Genomic DNA, 24,978 nt, shown 5'->3' with positions numbered 1-24,978 from the left:
ACTTGTTTCCAAAAGTCCTTAGTCGTTTTTTGTTATTTTTCTTGTTTCAAGCTTCAAGTTTTTAGGTGTCCAGATCACCAACAACCTGTTCTGGTCCCCCCATGCCGACACTATAGTTAAGAAAGCCCACCGACGTCTCTACTTTCTTAGGAGACTAAGGAAATTTGGCATGTCAGCTACAACTCTCACCAACTTCTACAGATGCACCAGAAGCATTCTTTCTGGTTGTAATCACAGGTTGGTATGGCTCCTGCTCTGTCCAAGACCGCAAGAAACTATAAAGGGTTGTGAATCATAGAATCCCTACAGTACAGAAGGAGGCAATTTGGCCCATCAAGTTTGTACTGACTACAATCCCACCAGGCCCTATTCCCGTAACTCCACGCATTTACTCTGCTAATCCCCCTGACACTAGGGTCAGTTTAGAATGGCCAGTCAACCTAACCTACACATCTTTGGACTGTGGGAGGAAACCAGAGCACCCGGAGGAAACCCACGCAGATATGAGGAGAATGTGCAAACTCCACACAGACAGTGACCCAAGCCGGGAATCGAACCCAGGTCCCTGGAGCTGTGAAGCAGCAGTGCAAACCACTGTGCTACTGTGCTGTACCATGAGTGTATTCCAACTCTAATTACTTCTTTAATTATCTCTTGTGGCAGTTATATGTTTGCCAGAGTTTGTTTGATGTTCATCCAGGCTAAAGACTTCTGGTAGCAGTTTGAAGTGTGACACGGGTGTACTGATGGCTGGCTCCTCAGTTGTTCTGTAATTATCTTGAGTGCTGTTTGAGGCTATGTTGGCTCTCTGTCTTGATCTCTATAACTAGTTTGTGGTTGAGACTGATTTTTTTTCCCCTCTTTTCAATCATTAGAGCCGACTTGCATTCTCCTATTGGTTGTAAGTTTAACTTGCCTACAACTATTGCTGGGATGTTTTGTGTGGAGCGGACAGTATTGCTGTTTTCTGGGATTTGTGGTGGCTCTTTCGAATCATAGAATCCTACAGTGCAGAAGGAGGCCATTTGGCCCATCGATTCTGCACCAACCACAATCCCAACCTATCCCCATAACCCCATTCATTTACCCTGGTAGTCACCCGACATTAAGGGGCAATTTAGCATGACCAATCAACCTAACCCGCACTTCTTTGGTCTGTGGGAGGAAACCGGAGGAAACCCACACAGACACGGAGAGAACGTGCAAACTCCACACAGATAGTGACCCAAGTGGGGAATCAAACCCAGGTCCCTGAAGCTGTGAGGCAGCAGTGCTAACCACTCTGTCACAACACCCCTGAATTAGTTTTGAAAGTTTTCCTGTTGCCAGTCTGCAGCTTGTTACCATTGTTTTACTGTCATTTTGCAACTGAAAATACTTTTAATTTTACTGATTTAGCAACTATACCAGGAGGCACAGTATTGTCCAATAAACACTGCTGACTAACTAGAGAGGTGACTGTGACAAAGTAAGTACAGAACAAGCTGGAAAAATTGAGCAGCTTGGGCAGTATCTGCGTAGAGAGAAACAGAGTTAGGCTGGGATTCTCCCAAACAAATCTAAGTCCCCAATTCGCGTGAAAATGGAAGTAACTCCGGCTGGCTTGTTTTTAGCTTGATTTTCAGAATGAATCTCCCACACACTGAGTACTGCAGAGTGCCCTAGTGGGATGCCCTCTGAAAATCAGTGGGTGGGGCCTATTCCCGCCCGAGAGGCCAGCAGCATAGTACTGAGTGAGCCACTGCGCATGCGCAGAGATCGGGGCATGCACTGCCAGCCTCCCGATTGCTGGCCAGTCTGATTGCTGGCCTTCCCGTCACTCTCCAAGCCAGCCCCGATGCCTCTCCCCACCCCGTCAGCGCTGATCTCCTGATTTTCAACTGCCCCTCCCCCCCGACCTCCTGGGTGTGGGGAGTGGCCTCCATGGCCTTCCCTCCAGCGGGATCGGCCGCCTGTTCCCTGTTCGAAGAGAGTAGTAGTAGACCCCGCTGGAATGAACCATGCCTTGGGGTGGGGTGGGGGTGGGGGGGGGGGCAATCTAGCGGGCCTGGAGACTTCAGTCCCGGGCCCGCTAATCGGATGTAAATCTGGATTTAAATATTGAAATCAGCTCTGGCGTGGAGCTGATGACACGACAAACCTTGGCCCTGGAGATGCGTGGAGGCTGTGGCATCTTCAGGAAGCCCGTTGAAACGGCCTCCACTAATGTCTTCCGGCCCATTGCACTGCGAGAGTAGCACAACGGGCTGGGAGAATCGCCCTCTTCATGTTTCAAGTCCATTTTGACTCATTTTCAGAACGAGGGGAGATAGTGGCGTAGTGATATTATTGCTGGGCTCGTAATCCAGAGACGCAGGGTAATCCCAGAGTAATCCACTGGGGGCCTGGTTTAACTTTAAAAAATTTAGAATTAGAAGTCCAAGGACCAAGACCATTGTCGAAAAAACTTACCTGATTCACTCTTGCCCTCCTGCTCTCCTTACGTGTGACTCCAGATATGACTGACTCTGAAATAGCTTAGCAAAACCACTCAGTTGAATCAAACTAAGTCTCAAAGGAACAAAATGGGTCAGACTGCCTGGCATCGAAATAGACATGATGTGGAGATGCCGGTGTTGGACTGGGGTGGGCACCGTAAGACGTCTCACAACACCAGGTTAAAGTCCAACAAGTTTATTTGGCAGCACAAGCTTTCGGAGCGCTGCTCCTTCATCAGGTGAGTGAGGTCTCGTGTTCGCAAACAGGGCATATACAGACACAAACTCAATTTACAAGATAATGGTTGGAATGTGAGTCTTTCCAGGTAATCAAGTCTTAAAGGTACAGACAATGTGAGTGGAGAGAGGTGTGTATTCAAGAGGTGTGTACTGTCTCCAGCCAGGACAGTTAGTGAGATTTTACAAGCTCAAGCAAGTCATGGGGGTTACAGATAGTGTGACATGAACCCAAGAACCTGGTTGAGGCTGCCCTCATGTGTGCGGAACTTGGCTACCAGTCTCTGCTCAGCGATTTTGCGTTGTCGTGTGTCGTGAAGGCCGCCTTGGAGAACGCTTACCCGAAGATCTGAGGCTGAATGCCTGTGACTGCTGAAGTGTTCCCCGACTGGAAGGGAACACTCTTGCCTGGAGATTGTCGAGCGGTGTTCATTCATCCGTTGTCATAACGTCTGCATGGTCTCCCCAATGTACCATGCCTCGGGGCATCCTTTCCTGCAGCGTATCAGGTAGACAACATTGGCCGAGTCGCAAGAGTGTGCATCTGGTGGATGGTGTCCTCACGTGAGATGATGGCATGCGTGTCGATGATCCGGCACGTCTTGCAGAGGTTGCTGTGGCAGGGTTGTGTGGTGTCGTGGTCACTGTTCTCCTGAAGGCTGGGTAGTTTGCTGCGGACAATGGTCTGTTTGAGGTTGCGCGGTTGTTTGAAGGCAAGACGTGGGGGTGTGGGGAAGGCCTTGGCGAGATGTTTGCCTTCATCGATGAAATGTTGAAGGCTCCGGAGAAGATGTCGCAGCTTCTCCGGAGACTTTAAAACTTCAAAAGTTTTTCAAGACCGTTAAGACTTAATTACCTGTAAAGACTCGCATTCCAACCATTATCTTGTAAATTGAGTTTGTATCTGTATATGCCCTGTTTGTGAACACAAGTCCTCACTCACCTGATGAAGGAGCAGCGCTCTGAAAGCTTGTGCTGCCAAATAAACCTGTTGGACTTTAACCTGGTATCGAAATAGACGCCAGAGGCGACAATGGCAAACTCAGCCCTGCTGACCCTGTCCTTTTTTTTATGTGGGTAGACCAGCTAGCCTACTGGTGGACAATTAAGCAACTAACTGGAGGAGAAGGTTCCTCAATCATTAATGTTTGTGGATATTTGTGGAGCCTACTTACAAATGGTCCATCAGTAACTGTGGTTATGCCACGCTGGGCTGCTGCTTGTGAAGTTCTGCACAGGTCTCTGGCCGCACCATGGAATGAACGGGTTGCAAAAACACTTAGGATGGGTATAACCTTGACTGCTATTGGCAATTGTCGGCTGCTGGCTTGAGGTGCCTGCTGAGCCTGTGCAATGGCACAGATATCTGTGAACATCTGTCAAAATATTCTCCGTCTTCACCTACACATGCACACTGACATGTCCAGATAGCTGTGTCTAAAATGAAATATCCTATGCGCTCCATCACCACCTCCCAAACTATGAACAATTTAAAGTTTCCTCACCTTCTATCCACCCTTAAACACCGTCCATGGCTGCTTGCGAAGGATATGTTTCTGAAGTCCTCCACTGCAGTCTCGGGAATGATTAAAATTGGGTCTGAAAAGTTTGTCCATTTCAAGTAACAGCTCCTACAACTTCTCTCTGATCTTGCGTGCCCCCTTTCCCATGCTGATGAAAGTCGGCAGAGCCTGAAATGGGGGCAGGATTTCTGCGCCCCATCCACTATTTCTTTCCTTTGGTTCAGCTCCGTTCTGACACTTGACAGTGGTATTAAAATCTAGGCCACCAACTCCAGGTGAGATGGTAAATCTGCCAGTGTAATTGAATGACTATATGTGAACAGCTACGTCTCCCTGTGCTCCCCTTCAGCTGGAAAGTATTTAATATTCAGTTCCTTTCCCTTAGTCACATCAATCATTCGCAGGATATTAAATACAAAGAAGTGAAAGCAAATGAATTGGTAAGATCTTTGCATAAAATAGACTGGGTGGAATTTTACCACCGCGTTGCGCCCATTTTCAGGCGCGGAAAAGTCGTAAATTCGGTCATGAAGCGAATAGCGCGATCTGCGCCCATTTTTGCGCCAGTTCTCACTTTACGAACGGAAAAAAATTGGCGCGATCAGAAGCCCGCCCAAAACGGGCCAGGGAGAATTTAGCATGGCCAATGCACCTAACTAGCACGTCTTTCGGACTGTGGGAGCAAACCGGAGCACCTGGAGGAAACCCACACAGGCACGGGGAAAGTGCAGACTCTGCACAGACAGTGACCCAAGCTGGGAATCGAACTGGGGTCCCTGGTGCTGTGAGGCAGCAGTGCTAACCACTGTGCCACCATGCTGAGTGGCTTGCCTTTTTTAGAGCCAACCACATGGCTTGGTTAACTTTGTTAGCGTGGTGCACCCACCTGAATGGTGAAAATTGCTTCACTTCAGTGTTGGAATTCACCCTTGTTACTTATTACTGGCCGACTCAAGAACAGTTTCTTCCCTGCTGCCATCAGGCTTTTGAATGGACCTATCTTGCAAAAATTGATTTTTCTCTGCACCCTAGCTATGACTGTAACAGTCATTCTGCACTCTCTCTTTTCCTTCTCTCTGTACGGTATACTTTGTCTGTATAGCGCGCAAGAAACAATACTTTTCACTGTATACTTGATGCGCGACAATTAAGCACGTGGAACCAAGGCTTCGATATTGAAGGCTTTTATTGTGTAACAATGGAACTACTAACACGAATACACCAGTTCAGACTGAAGGGGTCCTGCCGGAGCAGGGGGTCTTATACCTCGCCACCGGAGGCGGGACCCCACTGGAATGTGCCATGATAACACTTATAACAGGTAAACACCCTAACCCAACAACATTGTACAACCCCCACAGTAACAACACCCTAGCCCAACAGTAACATAATAACAACCCCCAGTGGTGAACCAACGATGGTTCACCACATTCACCCCTCCTTTAAGAACAAAAGATGGCGGGGTGCAAGAAAAAAACAGGTCATATAAACAGAATTCACAAGTCCAGACGGTCTGGAGGACCGCACCGACGCTGTGATCTCCTCAACACCGGTTGCGAAACCGGAGCAGGTGCTTGCGGTGGCGTTCTTTCCAAAACAACGTCCGGCTGTCCCCTCAAGGACTCCCGGGCCGGCTGGCCCTGGTGAGGCGATGGTGCAGGGGATCCTGGAACCTTTGGTGGTAGTGGTGGTGGTGATGGTGGTGGCGCCGATCTCCGAGTCTCAGGCAAGCTGTACATGGGAGTAAAAGCGTTATGCACTGGTCCCGGTGCTGACCGCGCCACGTCTGGGGAAGCAATGAGGAGTAGGGGATTCGTGACTGGGGGAATAGGAGCGACAGGAGTTGCTACGTCCCCTGCGGGCGCCAGGTCTCTAATGGAGACAGTGTCCTCTCGCCCGTCAGGATATGCCACATAGGCATACTGAGGGTTGGCGTGGAGGAGTTGGACCGGTTCGACCAAGGGGTCGGACCTGCGAGCCCTCACATGTCGCCGCAGAAGGACGGGTCCTGGGTACGTCAACCAGGCTGGCAATGAGGTTCCCGAGGACGACTTCCGAGGGAATGAGAACATCCTCTCGTGGGGAGTAGCATTGGTTGCCGTACACAGGAGGGAGCGGATAGAATGGAGCGCATTTAGAAGGACCTCCTGCCAACGGGAGACTGGAAGGCCCCTGGATTTCAGTGCCAGTAGGACAGCCTTCCAGACTGTAGCATTCTCCCTTTCCACCTGTCCGTTACCCCTAGGGTTGTAACTCGTGGTTCTACTAGAGGCAATCCCGAATGAGAGCAGGAATTGCCTCAAGTCGTTGCTCATGAACGACGAGCCCCTGTCGCTATGAATGTAGCAGGGGTACCCGAACAGGGTAAAAAGCTCACTGAATGCCTTGATGACGGTGGCAGTCGACGTGTCCGCACAGGGGACAACAAACGGAAACCGGGAATACTCGTCTATTATGTTGAGGAAATAGACATTCCGGTCCGTTGAGGGAAGGGGGCCCTTAAAATCCACACTCAGCCTCTCAAAAGGGCGAGTGGCCTTGACCAATTGTGCCCGGTCTGGTCGATAAAAGTGTGGTTTGCATTCTGCGCAAATCCGACAGCTTATCGTCACTGACCTGACATCCTCCACCGAGTAGGGCAGGTTGCGGGCTTTGACGAAGTGGTAGAGTCTGGTGACTCCAGGATGACACAGATCATTGTGGAGAGCCTTCAAGCGGTCCTCCTGCATGATGGCGCATGTTCCGCGCGAGAGGGCATCCGAGGGCTCATTGAGCTTCCCTGGACGATACATAATATCGTAATTATAGGTGGAGAGCTCAATTCTCCACCGCAAGATCTTATCGTTCTTGATCTTGCCCCTCTGCGTGTTGGTGAACATAAACGCCACGGATCGTTGATCCGTGATCAGGGTGAACCGCTTCCCTGCCAGGTAATGGCGCCAGTGTCTGACTGCCTCCACAATGGCCTGAGCCTCCTTCTCCACCGCTGAGTGCCGAATTTCGGGGCCTTGAAGGGTGCGGGAAAAGAACGCGACGGGCCTGCCTGCCTGGTTTAGTGTGGCGGCTAGGGCGAAATCAGATGCATCACTCTCCACCTGGAAAGGGATGGATTCATCCACCGTGTGCATCGTGGCTTTCGAGATGTCGCTTTTCAAAGCCTTGAAGGCCAATTGGGCCTCCGGCGTAAGTGGGAAGGTCGTGGACTTAATGAGCGGACGAGCTTTGTCCGCGTAGTTGGGGACCCACTGTGCATAATACGAAAAGAACCCGAGGCATCTCCTCAGTGCTTTCGTGCTAGCGGGCAAGGGAAGTTCAGTAAGTGGGCGCATACGGTCTGGATCAGGGCCAATGACCCCGTTTTCCACCACGTATCCGAGGATGGCTAACCTGCGCGTACGGAATACGCACTTCTCCCTGTTATAGGTCAGATTCAGGCGAGATGCAGTGCGCAGAAAGTGTTGGAGATTCGTGTCGTGGTCCTGCTGGTCATGGCCGCAGATGGTGACGTTATCCAGGTACGGGAAGGTAGCCCGCAACCCGTTCTGGTCCACCATTCGGTCCATAGCACGCTGGAAGACCGAGACCCCATTGGTGACACCAAATGGAACCCTGAGGAATTGGTATAGACGACCATCCGCCTCAAAAGCCGTATATTGTCGGTCCTCTGGGCGGATGGGGAGTTGATGGTAGGCGGACTTAAGGTCTATGGTAGAAAACACTCGGTACTGCGCAATCTGATTGACCATATCAGAAATGCGCGGGAGAGGATAACCATCTAGCTGCGTATAACGATTAATGGTCTGACTATAGTCGATGACCATCCGAGGTTTGTTCCCGCTTTTGACTACCACGACCTGCGCTCTCCACGGACTAGCACTGGCCTGTATGATCCCTTCCTTGAGGAGCCGCTGAACCTCAGATCTAATAAAGATCCGGTCCTCAGCGCTGTAACGCCTACTTTTAGTAGCGATGGGCCTGCAGCCAGGTACCAGATTTTTAAAAAGGGATGGTGTAGTGATTTTCAGGGTGGATAGATTGCATGCGGGGCGCTTTGGGCAATTTGGAGGCTGCAGCTGATTCCCTACTGCCAGTGAAGGGAGTGGCCCACCGTACTGTAGGATCACACTCTTCATGTGGACCATAAAGTTTAGTCCGAGGAGAATAGGCGCACAAAGGTGAGGTAACACAAGGAGCCTGTATTGCTCGTAAATTGTGCCCTGTACCTCAAGAGTTACCATACATCGTCCTTGGATCGGTACAGACTGGGACCGTGATGCCATGGAAATTGTCTGCTTGGCAGGGAGAACCCGGAGTCCACACCTTTTAGCAGTTTCAGGGTGTATGAAACTTTCGGTGCTCCCACTGTCAAACAGACAATTCACAGTTCGACCACTAACCTTTATATCCATCATGGAATTTTCAAGTCTGTAGTGCCTGGTCTGGTCCAGGGAGATCGACGCCACCGTTGGCCCCTGGGCGTCACTGCATGCTGCCGATGTGGATGCTGAGGACCCCTGCTGGTCGCTCCTAGTCGTCGTGGACCATGATGGCCGCCCCCATGAATCGCACGTGGGCGAGGGCGCCAAACGCAGCGACTCCTGGTGGTCTTCCTCCTCCTCCGTCAGCCACGATGGCGCCGTCCTGGGTTCGCACGTGGTCGGACCTCGTGGGTACTGCGACGCCGAAGGAGATTGTCTCCGTTCTGGAGGGTTACAAGCTGCACTGCCGTTTTTAGGCTTGGACCTGCAGACTTTGCCGTAGTGGCCTTTTTTACCGCACTGGCTGCAGACTGCCGTTCTTGCCGGACACTGTTGCCGTGGATGCTTGGCCCCACCACAAAAATAGCATCGCTGGCCACCTGGAGCTGCCGCCGTCGTCGGATCGATCTGGGAGCGCGGGTTAGCAGGGCGAGGAGGGAGCTGAGCTTGCTCCAGCCACGTTGACTGCACGTGGTCCTCGGGGTACAGCGCCAAGCTCTTCGACGCCGCTTCCAGCATCACAGCCATCTCCATTGCTTGGGTCAAGTCGAGTTTCCCCTTTTCCAGCAATTTAAGCCTGATGTACGAGGACCCTACCCCTGCTACGAACGCGTCTCGGGCGAGGTCGTACATATATTGTTCGGCTGATACGTCTTTACAATCGCAACCCCTGGCAAGCTGCAGGAGCTCATTGGCGTAGTCCTCCATGGTTTCGCCCGACTGCCGACGTCGTGTAGCGAGGAGGTAACGAGCGTGTATCTCGTTGGGTGGCTTCGTGTATCTTTTTTTTAGGAGCTCGACGGCACCCGAGTAAGTGGGAGCTGCACGAATGGCGAGATAAATCGTGTCGCTTACCCTTGCGTGGAGGACCTGGAGTTTATCACTGTCTGTAGTGATAGCTACCGAGGCTGCCAGGTAGTCCTCGAAACACTTCCACCAATGGTCGAATGTGTTAGCGGCACCGACCGCACGTGGGTCCAGTGTCAGACGATCCGGTTTTAAGATCTGTTCCATACTCTTTTTTTTTGTACAGCAGTGAGTTTTCTGTTACACAATAAAATTGATGCGCGACAATTAAGCACGTGGAACCAAGGCTTCGATATTGAAGGCTTTTATTGTGTAACAATGGAACTACTAACACGAATACACCAGTTCAGACTGAAGGGGTCCTGCCGGAGCAGGGGGTCTTATACCTCGCCACCGGAGGCGGGACCCCACTGGAATGTGCCATGATAACTCTTATAACAGGTAAACACCCTAACCCAACAACATTGTACAACCCCCACAGTAACAACACCCTAGCCCAACAGTAACATAATAACAACCCCCAGTGGTGAACCAACGATGGTTCACCACAATACTAATACATATGACAATAATAAATCAAATCAAAGATCAAGAATTATCTTTTCTCTTCATATTGATTTAATTCTTGAATTTTAGAACACTGGAGAAAATCAGTTTCACCCAAGTGCAGTAATGAAACAAGAATTGACTGAAATATTTGGCTGTGTGAACTCTTGGCTTACAGGGAGCTGCTTTAATTTGAATGCAAGAAGATCCTTTTTGGTCTTAAATCTTTGGGTCTGAAATCGTTAGGTCTGTAGCCAACATTTAACACTTTCAATTGCAGGCATCACATTCCAGGCAGCTTATTTGTTTGATAATGTGAGGGACAGTGTTCTATCTGTTAAAAGTGACAGCTATATTTGAATTAGAAAAAAAAAACTTGTATATTTGAAAGAGAGAGATAAATAGTTCTATACGTTTCACAACCTTAGAATGTGACAAAGTGCTTTACTGCGATCCAAGTACTTTTTTGAAGTATTGTAATGTAGGAAATAACAGCCCAGCATTACAGTAGAATAAACTATAGCAGCCTCCCATCCATTGACTCTGTCCACACTTCCCGCTGCCTCGGCAAAGCAACCAGCATAATTAAGGACCCCACGCACCCCGGACATTCTCTCTTCCACCTTCTTCCTTCGGGAAAAAGATACAAAAGTCTGAGGTCACGTACCAACCGACTCAAGAACAGCTTCTTCACTGCTGCTGTCAGACTTTTGAATGGACTTACCTTGCATTAAGTTGATCTTTCTCTACACCCTAGCTATGACTGTGAACACTACATTCTGCACTCTCTGGTTTCCTTCTCTATGAACGGTATGTTTTGTCTGTATAGCGCTCAAGAAACAATACTTTTCACTATATGTTAATACATCTGACAATAATAAATCAAATCAAATCAAATCTGAATCCAGCTCCTAATTGTGAACAGAAACTGTGACATTGGCAATCATATGAGATATCCATTGTCTGCCAATATCTTTGGTGACAAATGACTACATCAGAGCATATCTTCAGGCTGAAACTGTAAATTGGATTTATTGTGAAATGCTCTGCGTGTTCTATATAACCTTAATTGGTGGCGGTTCTTAATTGCCACCTCAGGTTATTTGCTTCATCATCCTGAGCTAGATGTGGCACTGCATCTTTCTTTGTAGAGATATTCTGTTTAAGAAAACATAAATTGTGCAAAACATTCATTAAGGAATGCTTTCTAAAATATTCTTAAAACCCCCTCCCCATTTTTTCTCAGAAATTTCTGCCACAGTTAATCTCAGGTTGTTTAGTGTCCCTGCACAATTATACTTTTTCCCTGCTGGAAACCTCTCCAAATTGCCTATAATTTTCATCCTTGATTTCTTTCCCATATTTGGTGATCCATATGTATTCCCGATATGGTTTGGTCCCTTACTAGTTTTTAACCTATCCCAGACACTGTCTGAGTACTACCATCAAGTGATCCTTTTTTTTAAACTGTGGCTGGAATTATATCTTTAATAACATTGATTTCTTGCATGCATTTTACTTTTTTGTGTCTCTGTAAACTTTTAAAGCTGGGAATATTTAATTTCAAGGCATCAATATTGCTGCCATGCTTTTTAATTGAACTCTAGTTCCCTAACATTTTCTCTAATGTCTAGGTGTCAGCCTTGGCTCGGTGGTAGCAATTTTGAACCAGAAGGTCCAAGCCCCATAGCAGAGACTCAAGCACATGATTCAGACTAACACTTTAGTGCAATACTAAGGGAGTTATTGTCTTTTCAGATGAGATATTAAACTGAGGCTCTGCCTTATCTTCTCAATAAAGGAATCCATGGCACTATTTAATCTCCGGTTTCCTCCCACAGTCCAAAGATGTGCGGGTTAGGTTGATTGGCCATGCTAAAATTGCCCCTTAGTGTCCTGAGATGCGTAGGTTAGAGGGATTAGTGGGTAAAATATGTAGGGATAGGGGGGGTAGGGCCTGGGTGGGATTGTGGTCGGTGCAGACTCGATGGGCCAAATGGCCTCTTTCTGTACTGTAGGGTTTCTATGATTTCTATGACTATTTGACAAAGCTTGCAAATAGATGATGCAAAGATGGTGTAAGTTTACTTTTAGAATGCAGTAGACATAAAGTTTTAAAAAAGGAGGATTGATCAGTTCTGGGAAGAGGATTTTAAAGGATTATAGGAAACGATAGAGAGTAAGATCAAAGGGAAAAAGCAGATTTCAGAAACTGTTGGAAGCTGTGTGTGTGGCAGGTGGCAAGATCTCAAGGAAGACAGAGTGTAAACAAGGTCAGATCTGGAGAACTAGTTTCCCGTCACTCTCAGAGAACATGCTAAGAGCAGCAGGGCATTGTGTAGTAAAATTAGTGGAATTTTATAGATTAGAAAATCTATAAGGATGTCACCCCTAAGAGGGGGTTAGCTCTAAGTTATTTCAGCCAAGATCCATTTGGAAAAGTTTAAAAAATACTGTTAACTGTGTCAAGGTGTTCTTAAGTGTAATTCTTTTTGTTTATTTTATTAAACATTTAATTTTAATATAAAATCGTCACAATTGGTCTGAGAAGTTACTTCCTGATTTCAGAAAACCTCCTCAGACTATATAAATTGCAAACCACTCTGGCAGCTGTTTCAAGTTTTGCTTTGGGATTTGGGCACCTCGGTACTTAACACCTGCCATGTCATAACACTTTATTCATATTGCTCTGTGGCCTAATTCTCCTTGTCTGTAACCTGCTTCAGCCCTGCAACCCTGAGGGATAATACATGTGTTCTTTAATTCTGGCCTGTTATGCACCCTCAGTTTCCTTCGGAACAACATGAGCAAATGTACCCTCGGCTACTAAGTCAAAGGTTGGCAAACATGATAACAAGAAAAGCCATTTTTCAAAATTTATCCCAAAACGCTGTGGGCGGAACTCTCTGATGTCCTCCGTTCCTGCCCCGCTGCCAGCAGGAACAGAGAATTTGGTGCTCAGCCAAAACTCTATTCACTGCAGCGGCGCCAGAGAATCCCAACAGCGAATGAGGTCGGAGGCTTCGGTGTTTATTGTAAGAGCTACAATGATGTTACTCATTGACAAAAAAGTCACAGTTCAACAAAATTTTGAAGGTTTTTACAAAGATGTTAATTTATTGATCCGTTCTCACAAGTGTAACGTTGATGAAAGTTTAAGGTAACTGAAGTGTACCATTTTCTCATTACCATTGATCAATCAAGGTCAGGACGGCAAATAAATCCTTAATGAGCTGCAGGATGTCGACCCCTGGCCCTTGTCCTAAACTCTGCAATTATCCTCCCTGAACTTCTCCATCTCTCTATTGTATCTGGCATTACCCAATAATCTACATAAGATCCCTTCCTTTTCCACATCTGATCTTGACCCTTTACTGGCTCTGTGGTGGCAGGTTATTTGCCCCTATCCAATCTGCTTAGTTTCATCAGTTAAACACAGGGAAGAGCAAAGCCATCGTGATCAGATCCAGTCCACGCAGTTCATCCTCTTCCCAGTGATTGCATCTCCCCTTCGGCTGCTGTCTTCAGTTAAACCAGAGATTTAGGGCGGCACAGTGGTTAGCACCGCTGCCTCACAGCGCCAGAGACCTGTGTTCGATTCCCGGCTTGGGCCACTGACTGTTTGGAGTCTGCACGTTCTCCCCGTGTCTGCGTGGGTTTCCTCTGGGTGCTCCGGTTCCCTCCCACATGTTGGTTCGGTGCTAAATTCTCCCTCGGTGTACCCGAACATGTGCCGGAGTGTGGCAACTCGGGGATTTTCACGATAACTTCATTGTAGTGTTAATGTAAGCCTACTTGTGACTAATAAATAAACTTTAAAGAGGTTTTCATTTTCAAAACCCTGTTCAGTTCAGACTTGAGTATTCAACTCCATGTCCTCTCCATCACAAACGCTGCCTACTTCCACCTCTATCAGTGTCGTCTTCCATCCTTAAATCAACCTATCTGTTTTTGGAACCCTCATTCAGACTTTCATCACCTCCATAACGGCTCCAATGTGCCCCCAGGACAACCTTCTGTCGAACTTGTTCAACATTCTGCTGCCCATATCCTATCACTGCCTCCTGTTACCCTAATTCTCACTGACCTATATCTTCCCATGCACTTTCAACACCTCAAACTGAAAATTCTTATTCTTATGTTTAAATCCTTTCATGGCTTTGCTCCCACCATATCTCTGACTGCCTACGACCCTTCTCCTGAATTCTCTGGCTCTGACCATTTGTGCACTCCCGCCTCCCTTTCACTCCACCATTAGTGGCCATGTTCTTAGCTAGGCCTCATGATCTGGGATTCCTCTCCTGCTATCCCTCATCTCTCCATCTGTCCTTCCTCTTGTCACATTCAAAATCCATGCAATTTAAATCCCTTTGCGCAACCTCAGCATCTATTTCTGAAATAAGCTTGCTGTGTCTTTTCGGATTTTTTTCAATGTTTAAGATGCTGTATAATTGCAAGTTGTCACTGTGAGCACCACACTGCTTTATGTTGGGAATCTTGCATGTCCCTGGTGCCCAGAGTTAAGGCACGAAGGATGGACTTCATATTTTACATAATGGGCTGATTGGTTACATTTCTGGACCCACTCAGTTTTAAAGAATTTGTAAGATTTGGCCGTTCGCTTCAGCTGACTAACTCTTCAAGGCTGCAGAACCTTCACCAGCCTCATTTCACTCTTTCCTACGGTGAGCCTGTGACCACAGTCGGGGATAATGCTGGAAGGCTGGCAAAAATATTATTGTGTGGCTCGACTGATAAACTGATAGTCAATGCAGGACTAAGCATCTGAGTAGAAATTTTGACTGGCTACAGTTCTGGCAGGATTCCACCAGCGAGGAAAACCATAGGCCTATTACATGTTACCTATTTGTTTTTGATTTGATTTGATTTATTATTGTCACATGTATTGGGATACAGTGAAAGTATTGTTTCTTGCGTGCTATAAGGACAAAGCATACCGTTCATAGAGTAGGAAAGGAGAGGGTGCAGAATGGAGTGTTACAGTCATAGCTAGGGTGCAGAGAAAGGTCAACTTAACATAAGGCAGGTCCATTCAAAAATCTGATGACAGCAGGGAAGAAGCTGTTCTTGAATTGGTTAGTAGATGATTTCAGACTTTTGTATCTTTTTCCCGATGGAAGAAGGTGGAAGGGAGTATGTTCGGGGTGCGTGGGGTCCTTGATTATGCTGGCTGCTTTTCCGAGGCAGCGGTAAGTGCAGACGGAGTCAATGGATGGGAGGCTGGTTTGCGTGATGGATTGGACTACGTTCACAATCCTTTGTAGTTTCTGGCAGTCTTGGTCAGAGCAGGAGCCGTACCAAGCTGTGATACATCCGGAAAGGTTGCTTTCTCTGGTGCATCAGTAAAATTGGTGGCCTATGCATGATTGGGATAATAAAGATAAACTTCATGTTAAAATACGTGGTTAATAATCAGCAGCCCTGCAGTATGTTTCTAGTTCTGCACATTAATATTGTTTGTTTCTCCTTGCAGTGTCCTTTCAGGCTACAACGGCACTATTTTTGCTTATGGGCAGACAGGCAGTGGGAAGACATTCACTGTTACAGGAGGTGCTGAACGGTACAGTGACAGAGGCATCATTCCCAGAACACTCTCATACATGTTTGGGGAGTTTCAGAAGGTAACGTGTTTCGTCTGTTAGCTGCTAACTTGTGTTTCTAATGCTAAAGTAGTAGGGGGTTTTGGTTACAATTTCAAGGGAAGTAAGTGTTGTCCAAATATTGAAATTTATATAAGTAGTGATGTGGAACTCAAGTAAATCTGTTACTGCCATATAACATAAATTAGCTTGTAAAGAAAATATTGTGAATAGAGAGAACGAATTACGACAGGAATTCGGAGCAACTGGCCATGTGCATACATTTAGCTTGGTTTAGATTTTTATTTTTAGATTTAATGTCATGTGTCTCAGCCTCAAACTCCAACAGTCTCTAAAACCACATCTGAGTTTCATCGGTTAAGACAGCTTGCTGGTTGGGGCAACCCCATCTGGAAGAGGAAAATTATGCAAGTCCGACTAACAGTCCTGTTGCGCCTTCATGTTTTGTTCTTTACCTGGATTAGGTGTCTCAGCAGGAGCCATAGGAAACTTAACAAAATCAGGACTGGCAGACGCTTCCTCCTATGGGGCCTCAGTTTAAGCTACGGAAAAGTCATTAGCTGTTGTAATTATCCCTGCGGCAGTATCTTAGTCCTTCACTAATTTCCTGGCAACCAGAGAAGTCCAGTTTGTTCCCTTTTGTTTTTAGTGCAGCATTTCCAATATCCCTGAAGAAAACAAAATCAGTAAAACTTGGAACTGACTGATACTGTTCCAAATTGGAGTTCCATTTTGAGGAATATATGTACCTTAATGACAATATATACAACATTTTGTGAATTGTTTGTGTTGGATACAACCTGCAATGGAGATGCACACCATTTTATAGAACTATTGCACTTGTTCAACATGCCGGTAAATTCTATTTGTTCTCCAGTACCAACCAGCATCTTTGTTGCTATTTTAATCTCAGCTCCTTTGTCACAATAGATTAGCAATTTCAAGCTACACAGTTGATTAAAGGTGACAATTCACTTCTGCTTTATCTTGTATGACTTTCATGCACCACTGCAGCTGAAGATTCTCATTCGAAGTGAAGCATAGGTGAAATTTCACATTTAAACGGGTGTGCACTGTACACTTCTAGGTACCTCATTTGTCCTCCTTCTCCCCCTTGCTTGCGCTCATCTGCTGTGGGATTGCTCCCAACTGAGAAAGCAGATAGGTAATCATCTCTGGATCTACCTTTACTGCACTGTACTACAAATGCACTGTTGGGTCATCAGCAAGGGAAGCACCTTGTCATCTGATGTCCTCGCTGCCACCAGAACCTCATTCTTTCAAGAACCACTGACGGGAAAAAGCACAAGAATGCAGGAAAATTTGATTTGATTTATTATTGTCACATGTATTGGGATACAGTGAAGAGTATTGTTTCTTGCGCGCTATACAGACAAAACATACCATTCATAGAGTACATAGGGGAGAAGGAAAGAAGAGGGTGCAGAATGTAGTGTTACAGTCATAGCTAGGGTGTAGAGAAAGATCAACTTAATATAAGGTAGATCCATTCAAAAGTCAGGCTCAAGAACAACTTCTTCCCTACTGCCATCAGACTTTTGAATGGACTTACCATATAATAAGCTGATATTTCTTTGCACCCTAGCTATGACTGTAACACTGCATTCTGCATCTTCTCCTTTCCTTCTCTTCTATGTACTCTATGAACGGTATGTTTTGTTTGTATAACGTGCAAGAAACAATACTTTTCACTGTATCCCAATACATGTGACAATGATAAATCAAATCAAGGCTTCATTGCGCGAGACAGCAGCATCTTGTACTGTCTGAAGCCGGCTATCTGAAAAAAATCAGTTTTGGTTCTTTTTCCCCTTGTTGCCTAATCTGAGATTTGAAAAAAATATAATTGTCACAGTAAAGTGCTGAACTAAAAGTCAAAATGTGAAAATATGGGCGGGATTTTATGGCCTCGCTCGTCCCAAAACCGTAAAATCCCATCTGAGGTCAGCGGACCTTCCCATTGTCCGCCCCTTGCCCACTGTGGTTCCTGTGGCGGGCGGGGCGGTAAACTCTGGCCTATATTTATACACCTAACCGTCTGTATCTGGGCTCAGCTGTTTTATTGACTTTGTTTCATTTCCTTTGGAGCAGGACAGCAGCAAAGTCTACACAACCCACATTTCCTACTTGGAAATTTACAATGAATGTGGTTACGATCTCCTCGATCCACGTCATGATGCCTCCAAACTTGAAGACTTGCCGTGAGTTCAGTTAATTTCAGTTGCCCTTTCCCTTGATCTGCTCCCTTTTTTCTCTCTCTCAGAAGTAGTTCATTTGAGGAAAAGCATTTATAAATTGCCAAAGAATGAGTTGAATAGGTTATTTAACATATTTACTGTCCGCAACATCAGTTGCATATTTATGACATTAAAATCCTTCATTGGCTCATTATTTCTGAAGCGTTCTGAATGTGGCTTTGTACATTTTGTGGCCATGTGTTTTTGTTTGAAGCCCGCTTTTGTTTATTTCTAACATTTCTTTGAAGTTAACTTCTGGTTTCTCCCAGAAGGATGAGCAGCCACCAAGTCATTGTAAAAAAACTACTTGAGAGTGAATCTGGAGAGTGATAATCACTTTCGAAAATTAAACGTTGCCGCAAAACTAAGGGTTATGGGGATCAGGCGGGTAAGTGGTACTGATCCACGTCAGATCAGCCATGATCTTATTGAATGGCGGGGCAGGCTCGAGGGGCTAGATGGCCTACTCCTGCTCCTATTTCTTATGTTCTTATGTTCTTATAAAACACAAGTGTTGCTAAACAAAGAACAGAAAAAACTCAGCAGGTCTGACAGCACCTGTTGGGAGAGAAGCAGAGTTAATGTTTCGAGTCCGCCTGACTCTTCATCAGAATTGAAGGGAGAGAAGTGTGTTGGATATTGAACTGTAGCTGGCAGAGATTGCAACAAGACGTAGCAGTCTTAAGAACAAAAGACAGATGGCCTGGTATTGGAGCGGGAGGGAGGGTTTTTGGATTGAGACGATAAATGTCAGGGATATTTTAAAACAAAGGGTTTAGGATGGAGGAGAAAGGTCACAGTTTAAAGTTGTTGAATTCAGTGTTGAGTCTTGAGGGCTGTAACGTGCTTAATCGGAGGATGAGATGAACAAAGAATAAAGAATCAAGGAAATTACAGCACAGGAACAGGCCCTTTGGCCCTCCAAGCCAAGATGTTGCTCCTCCGGTTTGCGCTGGGCTTCACTGGAGCATTGCAGCAGGCCAAGGACAGATATCTGGGCAAGATGGTGAGCTAAAATGGCTAGCAACAGGCATGTTGGGGTCTTGCTTGCGGAGACTAAACACAGACTCGGTGACCCGCTTTGCGAGTCTGCGTTTAGTCTCCCCAGTGTTGAGGAGACCGCATTAGGAGCAGCAAATACAGTAGACCAAATTGAAGGCAGTGCAAGTGAAGTGCTATTTAACCTGAAAGGAGTGTTTAGGACCATGAATGGTGAGGAGGAAGGAGTAAAGGGTATTACACCTGAGATTGCAAGGAAAGGTGCTGGGTTGAAGGGGATGGAGAGCTGGGCGTGATGGAGGAGCGGACCAGGATGTTATGGAGGGAGCAGTCCCTGCAAAACGCTGACGGCGTGATGGAAGATGTGTTTCATGGTAGCATCATGCTGGATTTGGTGGAAATGGAAATCTTTTGAATCCAGAGGCTGGTGGAAAGTGAGGACAAGGAGGTTCTGATCATTGTTATAGGAAAGAGGGCAGAGGTGCAGGGTGGGTCAAACCCAATTGAGTGCCCTGTCACCACAAGGGGAGAGGGGAAACCTCAGTAAGGAGAAAAGGCAGACATGTCAGGAGTGTCATTTTCAAATGCGGCATCATTAGAACAGATGCAATAGAGGTGGAGAAACTGGGAGAATGGGATGGAGTTCTTACAGGAAGCAGGGTGTGAGGAGCTGTAATTGAGGTAGCTGTGGGAATCAGTGGGTTTGTAATGAATATTGGTGGTCAGTCTATCACTGGAAATGGAGACAGAGTGGTCAGGGGCTGGAAGGGAAGTGTTGGAAAGGACTATATGAAGGTGAGAGGGGGTGGAAATTGGAAGCAAAATCAATACATTTTTCCAGGTCCAGATGAGAGTACAAAATGGCATCAATGCGGTCATCAGCATAATGGCAAAAGAGTGCGGGAGTGGGCCTGAGTGGATCTGGATGTGCTTTGCATAATCCACAAAAAGACGGGTATAACTGTGGCATATGCAAGTACCTATACCCATACCTTTTATCTGCAGGAAATGAGACAAGTTAAAAGAGAAATTATTGAGTGACAGAACAAGTTCAGCCAGACGGAGGGGTGTGATGGTGGACGGGTATTGTTTGGGTCTCCATTTAAGAAAGAGGCAGAGAGTCCTCAGACCCTCCTGGTGCGGGATGGAGGTGAAGAGAGATTGGGTATCCACAGAGAAGAGCAGGCAGTTAGGGCCACAAAACTGGAAATTGTTAATATAATGTAAGGCATAGAGGAATCATGAATGTAGGTGGGAGAAGATTGGACAAGGGGATAGAGTCAAGATAGGAAGAAATAAGTTCCGTGCGGCAGGAACAGGCTGGTACGATGGGTCTAACCAGAACAGCCCTGTTTGTGAATTTGGGAAGGAGATAGAAGCAGGCTGTGTGGGTTTGGGGGACTATGAGGTTGGAAGCTGTGGAGGGAAGATCTCCAGAGAAAATGAGTTCATTAGCAGTGCTGGAAACAGTGGCTCAATGTTTGGTGGTGGGGTCATGGTCCAGGGGGAGGTAGGTGGAAGTGTCTGAGAGCTGGCGCACAGCCTCTGAGGTAGAGGTCTGTAAACCAGACAAGAACAGCACCACCCTTGTCACAAGGTCAGCGTTGTACCTAAGAGAATGGAATGCAGCAAGTTCAGAGGGAGGGAAATGGGTCTCAGTGGGAAACAGGTTGGAGTGGGTGTGAGAGCAGAGAAATTGAGATGGCTGATGTTGCGCCGACAGTTCCCGCTAAAAAGATCAAGAGTAGGTAGGAGGCCAGTGGGTGGGATCCAGGTAGAGGGGGAATACTGGAGGTGGGTGAAAGGATCCATTGGACTCTGCCCAAAGAAGTGAGCATGGAGGCAACGGAAGAGTTCAATATCATACCAAGCCCCAAATTCAACGAGAGGAGGACGGAAGGGGATGAAACTGAATCTGTTACTGAGTACAGAATGCTCAACATCAGGGAGGGGAAGGTCAGAGGGTACAGTGAATACATGGCAAGGGATGGGATTAGAAGAAGGAATGAGGTCAGAGGGACGGGAAGGTGTGGAGGGTCTGGATGGGCCTTGGTGTCAGTAAGTTGTTGGAGCTTGTGTTCTTGAAGACCTGAAAGGAAGAGGAATGGCTTCTTGTTAAGGTGTCAGATGAGCCGAAGGATAAAATGGGGACAAGGACAGCTTTGAGAGAGGGTGAGTCTGTGCTGCTGGAGATTAAGGTCGCATGTGTACATTTAGTGGCTCATGGCACTGAATGTGGATTTCAGAATGTGATGAGAACAGCTGTCTGAGCAGCGTTGTATATCTCAGAGATACCTGTAATCCTGAGTGGATTCTAAACATGAGGGATAGACCTTTAGTATCCACGTGGGATAAGTCAGAGACTGAGGAAGCAAATGTGGCTGTGGAAGTGAGTTTTGGTAAAAGCTTCGTCAAACACCAAGAGGGAAATGGTTGCAACATCTTGTTGAAATCTCTCCTGGCTACAGTTTAATATCCAACACATTTCCCTCTCTTTAGCTCTGACGAAGTGTCAAACGGACTCGAAACGTTAGCTCTGTTTTTCTCTCTCCTGACAGGTGCTGCCAGACCTGCTGAGTTTTCCCAGCATTCTCTGTTCTTGTTTCAGATTCCAGCATCTGCAATATGCTTATTAAGGGGTTTGCTATGTTTGGTTGCAGACAAATTCAAACTTTCCCCTCTTTTGGTCGCTGTTTCTTGTGACTCACAACATACATTTGCTAAAAATAGCGCACTGCCAGTATTTATTTAAGGAAATTAATAGATTTCTCTGGTATTGCTCATGATGAGGTAACTTGCCTCAAAGCCCTTTCTTGTGGTCTGGAATTGTTCCCCATAGACACTAGACACATAACAATGGCCATTTGGATCTATCACAAAACTGTTTAGATGGAAGACCTTTGATTAATTGCACTGCAGTTGTATTAAAAAAAGAACGAGGAGTTTGCGAGGGAGATGTCGGGATGAAATCTGTCTTGGGCTGCCGTGCAAACAGGTGATAACGCAAATGAGAGATTTTTCTTTCTGTTTACATCAGTTTCATCCAGATAGTTTTGTTTATGGCAAAGAGTGATTGCAATGTTTCAATCCACACAGAGCCAGGAGCACTTTGCATTCTAATGAATCCTCCATTCCGGCTCCTCTCTTTCTCAGGAGAATTTAAAAATATTCTGAACATATATTACAGTTGAATTCAACATCCTTAGCTCTGAATGTGAAATAATTAAAATTTAATTGGTGTTTTTGATATGAATGCGTTTCTTGTCTTTGCATTAGGATTGACTGGAATAAGTTGTCTTCCTCCAAATGCCTGTGTTTCTGTAGAATGGAAATCTATTATCCAATCCAGTGCTCATGGATATAAATGGCTGCAATACCATTCCATATGCATTGTTTATTTCTCTGTATTCTAATGCTATAATATTATTAAATGTAATAGCTGTCATCTTTTATCATATTTTACCAGTGGTTATTGATAAAACACAAACCCACAAAGGCTACCTCATTGAATGTTTTTAAGGCAAGGACAGATACATTTTTGAACAGTAAAGGAATTAAGGGTTATGGTGAGCGGGTGGGTAAGTGGAGCTGAGTCCACGAAAAGATCAACCCATGATCTTATTGAATGGCGGAGCAGGCTCGAGGGGCCAGATGGCCTACTCTTGCTCCTAGTTTTTATGTTCTTATGTTATTCTATTCCTTTACACATTGCCTGCCAATCTGTGTTTGAATCCCTTCGGTTCAGTTTCATCCTGGTCCATAGGGCTGAGAGGTCATGATCAGAGTTATCAATTGCATCTTCTGTGTTTGCGGCCATGGTCTGTTATCTCTTCAAGAGTGTTCAATGTGAATTGAAATGCTTCATCTCAGAGTCACAGAATTGTTACGGTGCAGAAGGAGACCATTCAGCCCATCATGTCTGCACCGACTCTTCAAGTGAGCACCACAGCTTCGTGCCATTCCCTGCCTTTTCCTCATACCCCTGCACAATGCTTCTATTCAAGCAATCACCTAATGCCCTCTTGAATGCCTCGACTGAACCTGCCTCGACCACACATTCCAGAGCCGAACCTCTTGCTCTGTGAAAAAGTTTTTTCTCACATCATCTCATTTGCTTCTTTTCCAAATCACTTTAAATCTGTGCCCTCTCATTCTTGATCCTTTTATAAGGGGGAATAATTTCTCCCTATCTACCTTGTCAAACCCCCTCATGATTTTGAACACCTCTATCAAATCTGCTCGTTGCTGCCTTCTCTCCAAGGAGAACAGTTCCAACCTTTCCAATCTATCCTCATAACTGAAGTTCTCATCCCCGGAACTATTCTTGTAAACCTCTTCTGCAGTCTCTCCAATGCAGTCACATCCTCCTTATAGTGTGGCACCCAGAACTGTACACTATACTCCAGCTGAGCTCTAACTAATGTCTTGTAAAAGTTCAGCATAACCTCCTTGCTCTTGTACTCTCTGCCAGCATTAATAAAGCCCAGAATACTATATGCTTTATTAACTGCTCTCCACTGCCCTCCTAGCTTCAGTGATCTATGCACATGAACACCCTGCACCCTGCTCTTGCGCCCCCTTAAGAATTTCCCCCCTTATTTTTTATTGTCTGTCCATGTTCTTCCTACCAAAATGCATCACCTCACATTTCTCTGCTTCATCTGCCACCTCTCTGCCTACTCCGCTAACTTGTCTATGTCCTTTTGAAGTTCTACATTATCCTCTTCACAGCTTACAACACTTCCAAGTTAAGTAACATTTGCAATTTTTGAGATTGTCCCTGCACACCAAGATCTAGATCATTAATATATATCAGGAACCGCAAGCTTCCGAATGCCGACTCCTGGGGATCACCACCACAAATCTTCCTCCAGCCTCTTCCCCATTTTGATCAAGTCAAATGTGTCTTGTTGTATGATATGAACGAGTCATTGCAGAGTGTAGTGGCAGAGGGTTAAGTTTAATGAAAAATCAAATCAATTCTTTGTCAGCAGTTTGACAAAATGTTAGACTCTGGCCAGATGAGTAACCTTAGTATTGTTAAAGTGTGCCTCAGATCAAAGTCATGTTTTTACATTTATACTGTTTGCTGTTATGAGAGAGTAGTGTCACTAAAAATGAAAAGTTCTGGCTGTAAGTAGTTTAGTTTATTTATTAGTGTCACAAGTGTGCTTACATTAAGCATTCGGGTACACTGAGGGAGAATTTAGCATGGCCAATGCACCTAACCAGCACATATTTTGGACTGTGGGAGGAAACCGGAGCAACCGGAGGAAACCCACACAGACACAGGGAGAACGGGCAGATTCCACACAGACAGTGACCCAAGCTGGGAATCGAACCTGGGTCCCTGGGACTGTGAGGCAGTAGTGCTAACCACTGTGCCAAAGTACTTTATGCACCAGGAAACAATCTTTGTTAAAGTTGAATGAATATATTTTAACATCCTCTAATTCATGATACTTCACTGCGATCATGTTCACAGCTGATGAAATGGAAGTGTCCTCTGTCTGCTGACAGTAATGATTTTATGTCAAATGAGTTTGCGCTTTTTCAATCTGGTTCCATTTGGGCATGAGCTCAAAGCCGAAACCAATCTGTAAATCAGGAGTAATTGGTATGGTCAGGATGGTTGATGTTGGAAATAGAAATGTTCCACAGGTGCAGTAGGGGTGCTTTTCTGAAGTTAAGGCTGCAGCACGTTTTTGCGCAAAGTAAACTAAAAATCTAGTTATGCTATAGTTGACCCGGGATACTTGCACTGGATTTCCATGATGAGAAACTCTTCTGTTCCTCCACAGCGCATCTCTGGTTGTGAAATGTATTAAATGCATCAAAGTATTAAAAGAGAAAGCACGAATGTTTGGAAACATGTGCTTGTGCACATTTCTAAAAGTAGAAGTTTTACTCTGCTGAAAATGATGCTTAAATGGTTCATGACTTTCTAATTCTTGAACAGTTGTAATTTTGGTTCATTTACCCTTGAGCTAAGGTTTAATTGGCTTCTCCTGGCTGATGATCAAAGAACCCTA

The 24,978-nt window shown here is 45.9% G+C and overlaps 1 protein-coding gene across 1 annotated transcript in view; it reads left to right on the top strand.

Moving 5' to 3' along the window:
* Positions 1 to 24,978, top strand: part of kif6 (kinesin family member 6) — a 406,644-nt gene that overhangs the window by 27,377 nt on the left and 354,289 nt on the right. The window contains exons 4-5 of the mRNA XM_078213528.1: positions 15,563 to 15,710; positions 17,802 to 17,911. Of these exons, the coding sequence (XP_078069654.1) occupies positions 15,563 to 15,710; positions 17,802 to 17,911 (258 nt within the window). The remainder of the gene's footprint in view (positions 1 to 15,562; positions 15,711 to 17,801; positions 17,912 to 24,978) is intronic.

The sequence above is a fragment of the Mustelus asterias genome, chromosome 5, assembly GCF_964213995.1.
Source record: "Mustelus asterias chromosome 5, sMusAst1.hap1.1, whole genome shotgun sequence".
NCBI classification, from domain to species: Eukaryota; Metazoa; Chordata; class Chondrichthyes; order Carcharhiniformes; family Triakidae; genus Mustelus; species Mustelus asterias.
Note: the sequence above shows the minus strand (reverse complement) of the source record. Positions and strands in the feature narration are given on the sequence as shown.